General features: G+C 34.3%; 3 protein-coding genes across 3 annotated transcripts in view; 2 read left to right on the top strand and 1 right to left on the bottom strand.

Annotated features, from left to right (window-relative positions):
* LOC104758230 lies at positions 1-531 on the top strand. The gene is made up of 2 exons (XM_019238747.1): positions 1-93; positions 187-531. Exons 1-2 carry the CDS (start codon positions 37-39, stop codon positions 382-384), a joined length of 255 nt encoding a protein of 84 aa, XP_019094292.1. The 5' UTR covers positions 1-36; the 3' UTR covers positions 385-531.
* LOC109129839 overlaps positions 1-584 on the top strand; it is a 1,666-nt gene extending 1,082 nt beyond the window's left edge. Inside the window, exon 3 of the mRNA XM_019238746.1 lies at positions 397-584. The gene's annotated coding sequence lies outside the window, so the exon portion shown is untranslated. The remainder of the gene's footprint in view (positions 1-396) is intronic.
* LOC104758229 (ras-related protein RABG3e-like) overlaps positions 1,207-12,859 on the bottom strand; it is a 25,968-nt gene continuing 14,315 nt past the window's right edge. Inside the window, exons 6-7 of the mRNA XM_010481061.2 lie at positions 1,491-1,636; positions 1,207-1,377 (exon numbers count right to left, since the gene is read on the bottom strand). Of these exons, the coding sequence (XP_010479363.1) occupies positions 1,308-1,377; positions 1,491-1,636 (216 nt within the window). The 3' untranslated portion in view covers positions 1,207-1,307. The remainder of the gene's footprint in view (positions 1,378-1,490; positions 1,637-12,859) is intronic.

The raw sequence follows: 12,859 nt of genomic DNA, 5'->3' as shown, positions 1-12,859 counted from the left end.
CTCAAAAACAACAAAACAAAAAGTTAAAAGAGAGACATGAAGCAACAACGTTACTTGGTCGTCGTCTTCTTCATCCTTTTCAGCTTTCTTCTGGTAGATATAGCTACTTGTTTAAATATATTAAAACCCTAAATAAAGATCTGAAACATATATATTGAATGTTGTATATATTTTTGGTTGGTACAGTTTGTGAACCTGAGTGAAGGAAGATCAGGAGGTGGAGGAGTAGCAGAGGAGTATTGGAAGAAGATGATGAAGAATGAACCGTTGCCCGAACCAATCAAAGAGCTTCTCTACAATCCGTTTAGGACCGCAGAAGAAAGGTTCATACAGAGTTTCGACACCAAATCTGTTGTCATCATCTACCACAACCCTAAGGAATAGTTTTAATAAAACCACTCTCCCTCTCTCTCTCTCAATGTCTCACATATCTATGGCTCTCTGTGTTTGTGTATGTATCGGTTTATACATGCACGTATATCATGTGTGTGTTTTTATTAGGTAAAATAACAGCTGCTCGAGTTGATCACACTTAAAACATTAAATATATATATTTTCTGTTTAGTGAAGAAGTGTTAACCTTAGTTATAAGAGGGATTCTTTTTTACAATTATCCATTAATGTGACTATGTGAGTGAGTCTTTGTGTGGTGAAAATTAAATTTGCTTCACATTAATAGTTTTGATATACGTAACTTAATATACAATGCCTTTTGTGTCTTATATTGTGAAACTGTTTAACTATGTCATATGATAAAAGATGATCAATATGAGTAATCCTCAAATTAGTGTTGTTCATTAGCTATTTATTTAACATGGAATAAAATCAAATGATTGTATCAACTTTTGAAGAACATCAACATTTTTATTAAAGACCCTAAAACATAATTATTAATTAATTAATACACACTCAAATGAGATTTAAGTATTTATAATTCACAAGATATGTGTGATATGGGAGGGTCGTCGTGGTCTTCAAACCGACATTGGGAAGGGATCAATCAGTTATACAAAAGTCATCCTTAAAGCGAAACAAAAAAGTAAGAAAAAAACAAGTCTTTTCATAAATGTAGTGGACAACAAATGGCGATAGTGCAGAGAAAAATAAAGAAATCCAAAATATAATAATACACAGGCCACAAACACCGACTAGTCTAATTCGGTTTTTATTTATTTATTGAAGTTCTAATTTTTTTTTTAAACACCAGAGAAAACACCAGATTTACAATATGGTAAAAAACCGTCAAAGTGAGATAAACTGATTGATGACATAAACTGATTGATGATGATGAGAGAGCACAAGTACTTTCAGCATTCACATTCTGTTGACCTTTGTGGATTGCTGCTGGTTCCAACATCGATCGTGTCTGGTAAGTACCTGTTAAGATCAAAACATCAACAAGTTTCAGACAAAATCTTTGACCAAATCAAACCATAAAAGCATTAGCAAAAAAGCCTATGATGATGGTGATTTGCGTGTTTTGAACTTACATCTCTTCCTCTTCTCCACTTTTCATTGCGTTCTTAGTTATGCACAGGAAAGCGTCTTCCACATTGGTGCCTTCTTTGGCAGAGGTTTCATAGTATGGAATGTTTCCTTTTGAAGCACACCAAGCTCGAGCCTTCTTTTCTGAAACCTGAAAAAACCAAAAGAGTGATTGGAAACAATGCAGAGAGGTTTCAAATTTCAAGGTTGTTCTTTATTATTAGATGGAGATTATATACATACTGTTTCCACCATCCACATCGATCTTATTACCGATAACAACAAAGGGAAAGTTCTCTGGATCCGACGGACTTGCCTGCAAATCACAATAAATGGAACCCACACAAAGCTTCTCTAAGTATCACAAAATATGTTTACATTTCAGGGAACATCATATGGGTCATGTGAGAATTTTGTTGCAACGTAATAGAAGAAAACCAAAGGGGACTCTCCCAAATCAGCATACAAATCCGTGGTGAGAGTCAAACATTGCTCTACACACTTGCGGGGAAGAATACTGCAAAACAGCAGAGTTTAGTTTATTTTATTAGATCTGGTTAGGGATGTCAAATTGGTTAAACCAAACCAAACCAACCCAAAACCATTGAGTTTTTGTGTTTAATGGGTGATAATTTAACCCAACTCATTTAGCAAATGGTTTGGATCAAACCATAACCCATTTAGCTTAATGGATTAATGAGTTAAATGAGTTGATCCACTTTGTATCATAAACTTGTGTAATTTTATAGATAAACATGATATATGTCTCCATATAGATTTTGAAAACCAGAAATTGTAAACAATAATAATTCATCTGGACCAGATCATCTGGTTAACCAATAAAAGTTGTTTGAATGCATTTTAAGTGGGTTCATCTACAACATTAAAATGGATGGATTGTCATAAAGAGATTGACAACATTACCAAATAAACACTAAGCTATGATAATAAAGCAGACAATCTCAAATAACCACTTTATAAATTCAATTCCAAACTATAGAATCAAACAACCTAAGAGATGCGAAATTCAGACCCAGCAATTCGACTTAAAATCTTCAAAAAATTCAGACCCAGAAAAAGTTTTTAATAGATCAAAGACGGGTGGATCTCTAAAGAGATAGCTGAGGACAAAGCAGGCTTCAGAACCCACACAAAGATTTTAAAATCTTCCGTTGGAGTGTTCTTCAGTTTCTGGATCTCTTTCATCACCATCTTATCTACTTTCTCTGAATCTTCATCAGACAAATCTTCTTCAGAAAAAGTAGAGAACATGGTGATGAAGAAGATCCAGAAAATGAAGAGCACTTGATGCAGCGAGATATTTGGATAATTTCCAAATATCTATTATTATTATATTTTAATTTATTAATTATAATTATTCGAGAATATTCTATGTTTTAGGGTTTTATGTTTTATTATATATAGCCCTTTTTAGGCCTCCGATTCTACAGTAGAACCTCTATAAATTAATACTCGGTAAATTAATAATCTCTATAAATTAATAAAATAATATAAATTAATTTCGATAATATAATAAAATAATTTTTTTTGAAACTCCTTTGTAAATATATGGTCCCATCGATAATATAAATTAATAATTATATAAAATTATCTAAATATATGTATATATCTACACATTAATTTTTATTAGAGTTTATTTTTAATATTTTTACTATATATAAATCTTTGAGTGCTATCTTCAAAACATGATAATTCTTAATTTCATTGTAATTGATTTTATAAAAATATTAGTTATAAAGATTAAATCTTACTTTTAATATTTTTTACCTAATTAGAAAAGTCTCTCTATAAATTAATAATAATTAATTTATCTATAAATTAAAACCTCTATAAATTAATAAAATTTCATGGTCTCGACTTTATTAATTTATAGAGGTTTTACTATATTAAGTTATTGATGAATTGATTAATCGAAAGATTTAAAGAGGTTTTGATAAACCACTGTGAAGAGTATTCACAAATACAAGAGCTTTTGCGAAAGCCGTGTGAGGAGGACTCTCAAAACCTAGTTATCCGGAATTCTGAGGAATCAACAGATCTCTAGTTATATCCCTATTAGCTTCCGCTACGTCAGCACTCCCAGAACATAAAGTCCACTTCTCAAGCAAAAAGGGAATAAGTGTTGCGAAGAAGAGAGCAATTTCAATTTGGGGGAAATGGCAAAAGACACTGTTGTCTTTCACTACCCACCCACGTGTTGTTTAACCATTAACCCGGTTTAGTAATTTCCTTACACAATTTAACAGTCGTTCGTATGTTTGAAACAACTCAATTATAAAAGTTCAGGTTTTAAATGTAACGTTTTATTATCTCAGATATTTTATTCCAATCCGAAATAATAAGATACTAAACATCTAAATTAAAATTAGTTGGATGTTTTTTTTTGGAACTTTCCTTTGTTTCAATATAAAGGTGAGTATTTAGAAAAGAGAAATTAAGCTTTTTTTTTTTTATTCCCATAGAAAAATATGAGACAATTTTTTGCTTTATTTGTTTAGACATAGAGGTGAGTATTTAGCCAAAAGTTGCTGCATACAATTCGTAACAAAGAGAAATCAAATATGAAGTTGGACAATAACGGATCTTTTGATCGGTTAGCGAGTAAGGCTACTCTACGGAAAGCATCATCAAACTTCCTTCTGCTGTATTTTTCTTAGTGTATGGTGCATACATTTGCGTATGTAATAACTGTGTCACAATAATTTTGTATATGTCTTTGTAATAACTCTTTCGTTATAATAAAATTTGTTTTTGCCGAAAAAAAAGAGAGGTGAGTATTTAGAACTACTAATGAAATGTATTATTTTCTTAATCATGATATTATATGACTTACTTGTCTAATTTCCTTAACCCTTTTCTATTTTTAAGCAAAAAGGTAATTTAATCATGTTTTTTGTAAACTATATAGAAATATCTTATACAACAAAAATACATTTTATACTAAATCTCATACCTACTTAATTTATATTATTGTAATTTAATAAGATATTTTAGTACATATTTTATCCAATATAGAATGCATGTTGATATTCAAATTAATAATATAAGTTATTTAACATTAATTTTTTTATTAGTTTTCGTTCAATGTAATGTCTTTTATTTATAAGTGAAAACATAAGAAACAAAAATTGAAAAGGTACTGATTTTGTTAAAGTTAATTAGTTTTTATTTGTATTTTTGGTCAAAGGTTAGTGATATTAAATTTAATTATAATTAGATTTGAAATTTTATTGAAGATTCTGTAAATTTATATTTTTGTGAATCTAGGATTAGGTATTCTTTTTTTTTTTTTATTAGTACAATTAGGGTTTCCTTTTTTCTTTTATTAGACACTAAACCTAAAATTTCCTTCGTTTATTTAAAAAGAAGTTAGATAATTTCACTAATATATATATATATATATATATATATATATATATATATATTTAGATTGTTCTAAATTCTAGTTACATTTATATTTCTAAATCAATATATAAAGCACATGACATATTATACCCCCTCAATTAAATTATCTACCATTTTAAAGGAACATTACCATTTTGCATTTATTTTCCACTTAAGAACACAAAATCTAGGAAACTCCAATAGAAGTGATTCAAAGATTCCATATCAAAGAAAACAAACATGAATTCGACAATGAGGATCATGATTTCCTAGATCGATATTTACAAATTTATTGTTGTTTCCCGGTTTGTGAGATTATTAGACGAACCGGTCTAAACCATCAACCATTTACTGTAGTTATTTGTAAGCTTTAAGTATAATATTCAAATTCAACCAAACTCAGAAATGATTTACATATCTTCAACTCTCTCCAAGATAATAATAATAATGACTAACAAACATTAGCAATGTGAATAACAAACTTTTCTCTCTACTCTCTCTCTCTCTTGTTCTTGCTCAAGTCCAAGATCATCTTCTTCCTCTGTTTAATCCTGATATGGTATTAGAGCGACATCAGTCATGAGCGCTTCTTCAGCTGAGCTTATTCTCATTCACATTCTTTCTTTCGTTTTTGATTTGTGTTGTCTCGTCGTATTCGCGGTTCTTTAATTCGTGTTTGCATACGATTCTCTCTGAGTTCTTCTTTCTTTAACCTAATTGTTTTTCCGATTCTTGTTTTACTTTCAATTGGAGAAATCTCTTATAAAAAACTCGATTCTTCATTAATATGGGATCAAATCCAAATTCGTCTACTTCGGTGAACCAAAATTCTCGAAATCAAGGTGATTCAGGTATAGATCTATCTATACGAGAATCCCTATTTTCTTCATAGTACTAATCATGCTGGGTTGCAATTGGTTTCACATCGACTTGTTTCAGGTTCAGATTTTCATTCTTGGCGTAGATCAGTACGGATGGGATTAAATGTTTGAAATAAGTTGGGATTTGTTGATGGTTCGATTCAGAAACCTCCTATTGATCATCCGAGTCATGTTTCGTGGTCATGTTGCAACGATATGGTATCTACTTGGCTAATGAACTCTGTCTCGAAGAAAATTGGAGCTAGTTTGTTATACATCTCAACTGCTGAAGGTATCTGGAATAATTTCTTGTCTCGTCTCAAGCAAGATGATGCACCTCATGTTTATGAGATTGAGCAGAGACTTACTTGTATTCAACAAGGTTCCTTGGATGTTAGTGCGTATTATACAGAGTTGGTAACACTTTGGGAAGAATATAAGAATTACATAGAGCTTCCTGTTTGCACTTTCTGGTCGCTGCAAATGTAATGCAACTGTTCTTTGGAACGTCTACAGGATCGTAGTAGAGTAACCAAATTCTTGATGGGGTTAAATGAGAGTTATGAACAGACAAGGAGGCATATCATAATGCTTAAGCCGATTCCTAGTATGGAGGAAGCATACAACATGGTTACTCAAGATGAAAGGCAACGTACTGTATCTCTCAAGCCTCCTGTGAAGTCTGATAATGTAGCTTTTCAAACAACTGATTCTTATGGAGGAGATCCTGCGAATGGATCCTATGTGGTGGAGCCATACGAGTATGTAGCAGCTTACAATACTTATAGGCCAAGGAGTAATAGCCGATGTGTACTCATTGTGGGAAGATGGGGCACACAATTCAGACATGTTTCAAGGCTCATGGCTATCCGCCTAGTTTCAAGTATACAAATCAGAATAATTCAAGGCAAGGACATAATATTCATAGACCTTCTTTTGTGTCTCGTGGTCAGGCTAATCAGAATACTCAAACTCAATTCTATAGTAAAGATCAGTCTACTAATCAGAATTTTGTTCCAAGGCCTGGTGTAACACAACAATGGATGGTTGCAAACATTCATGTTGATAATAATTGAGGAATGTCGTACTATCCTCCTTCTCCTATTAATGCTGTTAACCTGGATGTGAGTCAGCTAACTCAGAGTCGAGCTCAAGACTTGATTAATCAACTCTCTCGAGTTCAAGCTACAAAGCCTATGGTCAATCGACTATCTCGTGTTCAGATTTCAGAAATTTCAGAGCCTAAAATTTCTTCTTCTTGCGCATCTATTACAGAATCAGGTGTTATGGCTCCTCAATCCTCTTCTGGTACAGTCTTTTATATCTCTTCTAATCTTAGATATGAGAATAGTAATCTCACATATCAACATCACTGTCTATCTTCTCTTCATAGTGTTTTGCCTAATGGTTCTTAGATAATTGATAGTGGGGCAACTAGTCATGTTCATGTTTGTTGTGACATCTCTAAGTTTAGGGAAACTTCTTTAGTCTCTAGCATTACAGTAGCATTACCTAATGGAACTAGACTCCTTATTAATCAAACTGGCACCATTCATTTGTCTGATTCATTGATTCTTTATAATGTTTTCTATGTTCCATCCTTTTGTTTTAATCTCATTAGCGTTAGTACTTTGTTGCATGATAATCAATGTTCGGCTCACTTTTATCCTACATCATGTTTCTTACAGGATTCTTCTCAGGGATGGATGATTGGGAGTGCTAATCTTATTCACAATCTTTACATCTTGAACGAACATTCTATTTCTACACCTGCTAAGTCTCCTGTCATCAATCAAGTCTCTGGATCCTTAGGGAATGAAGAAATTCTTTGGCATCAACGCCTTGGTCATCCATCAAATGCCAAGTTATAGCTTATGTCTGGTAATCTTTCTCTTAATAAAACAAGTGTCTCTAGTCTAGATCATTTTTCAGTTTGTCCATTAGCGAAACAAAAACGTTTGTCTTTTCCTTTTCATAATCATATCTCTGAAAAACTATTTGATTTGATACATTTGGATATCTGGGGTCCTTTCTCGGTAGAGCTCATAGAATGGTATAAATACTTTCTCACTATAGTTGATGATTGTACAAGAGAATTGAACATGTTTTTCTGCTTTTTTGAAGCTTATTGCAACTCAATTTAATACAAAGATAAAAGCTATTCGAACTGACAATGCTTCAGAACTAGCTTTCAAAGATCTTATAAAAGAAAATGGCATGTTTTATTATTTTTCTTGTGCTTACACTCCACAACAGAACTCAGTAGTAGAGAGGAAGCATCAACACTTGTTAAATGTAGCTAGAGCCTTACCCTTTCAATCAAATGTACCTCTTGTCTATTGGAGTGATTGCATTACAACTGCAGTTTTTCTCATAAATAGAATACCGTCTCTTTTACTTGATAATGTTTCACCTTTTGAAAAATTAATGCATAAGAAACCGGATTATACAACTCTTAAGTCATTTGGTTGTATTTGTTATGGTAGTACTTTGCAGAAAGATAGAACAAAGTTTACTCCAAGAGCATAATCTAGTGTCTTCTTGGGATATCCTTCTTGATATAAAGGTTACAAAGTTTTAAATTTAGCTACAAATACAATTTATATCAGTCGCAATGTTATTTTTCATGAACGCATTTTTCCATTTCTTGATTTAGAAAAACATAAAGATGATATGTTTTCATATACTATTTTACCAAATCCAATTCCTTTTGTTCATGATATGCCATCTTCATCTACTCCATCCACTGCATTACCTGATGTTGTTGTTGCTGCACCTCATTCTGAACATTCATCATCAGTGCTAAATAGGGAGAATAGGGAGACTAGGGAACATAGGGAACAAGCTACTATTTTACTAGATACTACACCTGTTTCTTTACCTAAGAAGAGACCAAAACGAAATGCTAAAGCCCCTAGTTACTTATCTAAGAATCATTGTGCATTGGCTAATGTCTCTTCTGTTCTTCCCCCTAATCATACTACTCAATATCCATTATCCTCTGTTCTATCTTATGATCGCTTCAATCCACATTATTGTTCATATATCTTATCCTATTCTATGGAGACTGAACCAAAGACTTTTGAAGAGGCCATGACATATGATATATGGAAAGGTACCGTGAATGAGGAACTGGATGCAATGGAGATTAATGGAACCTGGTACATTACATCTTTACCGCCTAGAAAGAATGTTGTTGACTGTAAATGGCTCTTTGTCATCAAGTATAATTCTGATGGTAGTATAGTACGGTACAAAGCAAGATTGGTTGCTAAGGGATATACTCAGCAAAGGTGTAGATTTTAATGAAACTTTTTCTCCAGTGGCTAAGCTAACCAGTGTCAAACTTATGTTGGAGTTGGCAGCTACACATGGATGGGAACTATCTCAAATGGATGTCTCTAATGCATTCTTACACAACGAGCTTCATGAGGAAATCTATATGAGTTTACCTCAAGGCTACACTCCAGGTAACTCACAAGTCTTACCTCCGAATGCTGTGTGCCGCCTTCGCAAATCAATATATGGATTAAAACAGGCTTCTAGGCAATGGAATCGCTTGTTCACTTCTGTTTTACTAAAAGATGGTTTCCTAAAGTCTCAGGCGGATAAGACCTTATTTGTCAAATTCACAACGACTAGTTTTATAGCAGTGTTAGTATATGTTGATGACATTGCTATTGCTAGTAATAATGTTGAGGATCTGGCTGCGCTTAAAGCTGTTTTGGCATGTTCTTTTTAAATCAAGGACTTAGGTCCTCTGAGATTTTTCCTTGGATTGGAGATTGCAAGAACAAGCAAGGGTATATCCGTATGTTAGAGGAAGTATGCTTTGGACTTACTGGAGAACACTGGTCTACTTGCATGTAAGCCGAGTCCAGTTCATATGGATCTATGTGTCCACCTTACTAAAGATACTGGAACTCCTTTGGATTCAGCGAGGCCTTACAGGGAGATCATTGGTCGTCTCCTCTACTTAACGAAAACAAGACCTGCTATTACATTTGTTGTTCATCACCTCAGTCAGTTCTTACAATTTCCCACTGATGCTCATATGCAAGCTGCTCGTCGGATTCTCAAGTACATCAAGGGTAGTCCAGGCCAAGGTTTGTTCTACTCTGCAACTAATGAGACTTGTGTGAATGCTTTTGCGGATGCGGATTGGGGAACTTGTACTTATACAAGGCGTTTGATTAGTGGATTTTGTGTTTACATTGGTAAGTCACTTATCTATTGGAAATCCAAGAAACAACATGTTGCAAGTCATAGTAGCACAGAATCAGAGTATCGAAGCATGGTTGAAGTCACCAGAGAAGTCCTATGGATTCAGCAGCTTCTTCGGGATTTCCGCATTCTTGTTACTTAGGTTGCAAAACTGTTCTGCGACAACAAGTCCGCCGTTTACATAGCGACCAACCCAGTTTTTCACGAAAGAACGAAGCACATTGAGATTGACTGTCACACGGTGCATGATCAGATTAAGCTTGGGAACCTGAAGGCATTACACATTGCTTCGAAGAATCAACTAGCTGACATTTTGACTAAGCCATTACAACCTCGACAGTTTCACTCTTTGCTCAATCGGATGGCTTTATCAAACCTTTACAATCCTTCTCTGGCTCTGGATTGAAAGGTTTGAGGGGGGGGGGTGTATTAAGTATAATACATCCATATACTTTATATATCAATACAATAAAACTAGAATGTGTTGCTCTCCTCTTCTGACACATCAGCCTCAACATTGAAGCTGGTGTTGACACCTCAGAAAAAATCAACAGCCTATCAGATTAAAACAATTAATACATGTCAGCAGCCTAAAGAAGTTGGACTTACAGTGTTTTGGTAATGAGAAGTGTTAATGGGCCGCAGGATTGGTCAAACCCCAAATAAAGAAGTGTGTTGTGTTAAGGTGTTAATGGGCCGCATGATTGGTCAAAGCCCAAATAATAGCTTCTTTTTTTTTTTTTTTGGGGTCAAAACCCAAATAATAGCTTCTATTTTGCTGTTTAGTACATATGCAAATTTTGGAGTGAGATTTACGGCTCATCAAGTAAAATTATAGCAATGGGAAAAGTTTTCTACATATATGGTAATTAAAAGAGTTGTTGTGCATAATCTGGATCATGTCAAGGTAATTTGCTGAATCACCATTTCTTCAATAAAGAATACAAATTTGAAGTAAAAGTAAAATTTTCCGGAGAGGTATGGTGTTTTCTTTGGACAACATAATTATTTTTGTTATAACATATTTTGTCTTCAAACTTATTTGGTTGTTTATATAATCACTAGATTAGGACCCGCCCGATGTGCGGGTTTATAATTTTTAAAATAAAATAAAATTTATCAAATAATATAAAGTAAATAATTTTAGTAAGCAAATAGATACACTGATGTGTCCAATGTGATATTTGATGTAAAAGATGTGACTATAAGGTTGAAACTATTAATCACGTTTTTATTTTGATTGTCCACGTTTGTGTGAACTTTGAGATTTATCTCTGACTCCGGTCTTGTCAGAGGGTTTACCATATGAGTCGGTGTACTCGAATTTGGATTTTGTTTTCTGGGAGGGACGCCTCTCTTTTACGACAGTCATGTCAGCTCCATCTTCGTATTCATATGTCCAGGTTTCTTCATCTCGTTGTGAGATTGATGGTTCTTGGAAAGCAACCAATGTGCATTCATGATTGGGCTGGTGGTGTTGCGTTGGTGAGGAGCGAACCTTGTTGTTGGGGGCCAAGTGTCTAAAACAGAGCCTCTCCCCCTGCATTCGGAGTTAAAAACGTTGTTGTGGGCCATTGAGCGGATACGTGTTAAAGGGATTGCTTGTCAACGTTTTGAGACTGATTGTACTGAGTTACTCACTATGGTGCAGTCTTCTGAATATTGGCCGTCCTTCTCCAACTTGTTCGATGAGTTTAACTCGCTGGAATCTTTCCCACTATTCTCCATCTCTTGGATCCCGCGTGCGTCAAATACGAAGGCGGATTGTCTTGCCCGTGCTTCGTGTTCTCTTATCTTTGAAGTTTCTTTTGTAAATCCTTTCCCTCCGGTTTGGGCAGCTGACCGAGAAATTTCCATTTAATTGTTTGATTGAAAAAAAAACAGTAAATAGATACATTTTTAGTTAAAGAAAATAGATGTAGATGAGTTCAAAGTTATTAAAATAGTGTCCAATGTGATATTTGATGTAAAAGATGTGACTCTACGGTTGAAACTATTAATCACGTTTTTATTTTGAATGTCCACGTTCGTGTGAAGTTTGGGATTTATTTTTGACTCCGGTCTTGTCAGAGGGTTTACCATATGAGTCTGTGTACTCGAATTTGAATTTTGTTTTATGGGAGGGACGCCTCTCAACAGGGTGATCTTGATCAATTTCTTCAATTACCATATCTTTTATGGGCAATCTGGAAACCCATTAAAAAAAAATTAAGGTTAAGAGATAGAGGCGAATGATATAATTACTCAGACTTTAGGCGATAATTTAGCCTGGGAATAGGTGCTCTCTTTTACGTCAGTCATGTCAGCTCCATCTTCGTATTCAGATGTCCAGGTTTCTTCACTTGGTTGTCAGATTGATGATTCTTGGAAAGCAACCAATGTGTATTCATGATTGGGCTGGTGGTGTTGCGTTGGTGAGAAGCGAACCTTGTTGTTGGGGGCCAAGTGTCTAAAACAGGCCCATCCCCCTGCATTCGGAGTTAACAACGTTGTTGTTGGCCATTGAGCGGATACGTGTTGAAGGGATCGCTTGTCAATGTTTTGAGACTGATTGTGCTGAGTTACTCACTATGGTGCAGTCTTCTGAATATTGGTCGTCCTTCTCCAACTTGCTCGATGAGTTTAACTCGCTGGAGTCTTTCCCACTATTCTCTATCTCTTGGATCCCGCGTGCGTCAAATACGAAGGCAGATTGTCTTATCTGTGCTTCGTGTTATCTTATCTCTGAAGTTTCTTTTGTTTATCCTTTCCCTCCGGTTTGAGCAGCTAATCGAGAAATCTCCTTTTAATTGTTTGATTGAAAAAAAAGAACAGTAAATATATACACTTTTAGTTAAAGAAAATAGATGTAGATGAGTTCAAAGTTATTAATATAAAATTAAATT

The sequence above is a fragment of the Camelina sativa genome, chromosome 17 (genome assembly GCF_000633955.1).
Source record: "Camelina sativa cultivar DH55 chromosome 17, Cs, whole genome shotgun sequence".
In the NCBI taxonomy this organism is placed as follows: domain Eukaryota; kingdom Viridiplantae; phylum Streptophyta; class Magnoliopsida; order Brassicales; family Brassicaceae; genus Camelina; species Camelina sativa.
This window is presented reverse-complemented; position numbering and strand designations above follow the sequence as displayed.

Excerpts from the sequence above, each read along its gene's own strand:
- LOC104758230 (XM_019238747.1), top strand. The coding sequence starts at position 37 with ATGAAGCAACAACGTTACTTGGTCGTCGTCTTCTTCATCCTTTTCAGC. Across the intron at positions 94-186 it reads TCCTTTTCAGCTTTCTTCTG|TTTGTGAACCTGAGTGAAGG; the intron begins GTAGATATAGCT and ends TGGTTGGTACAG.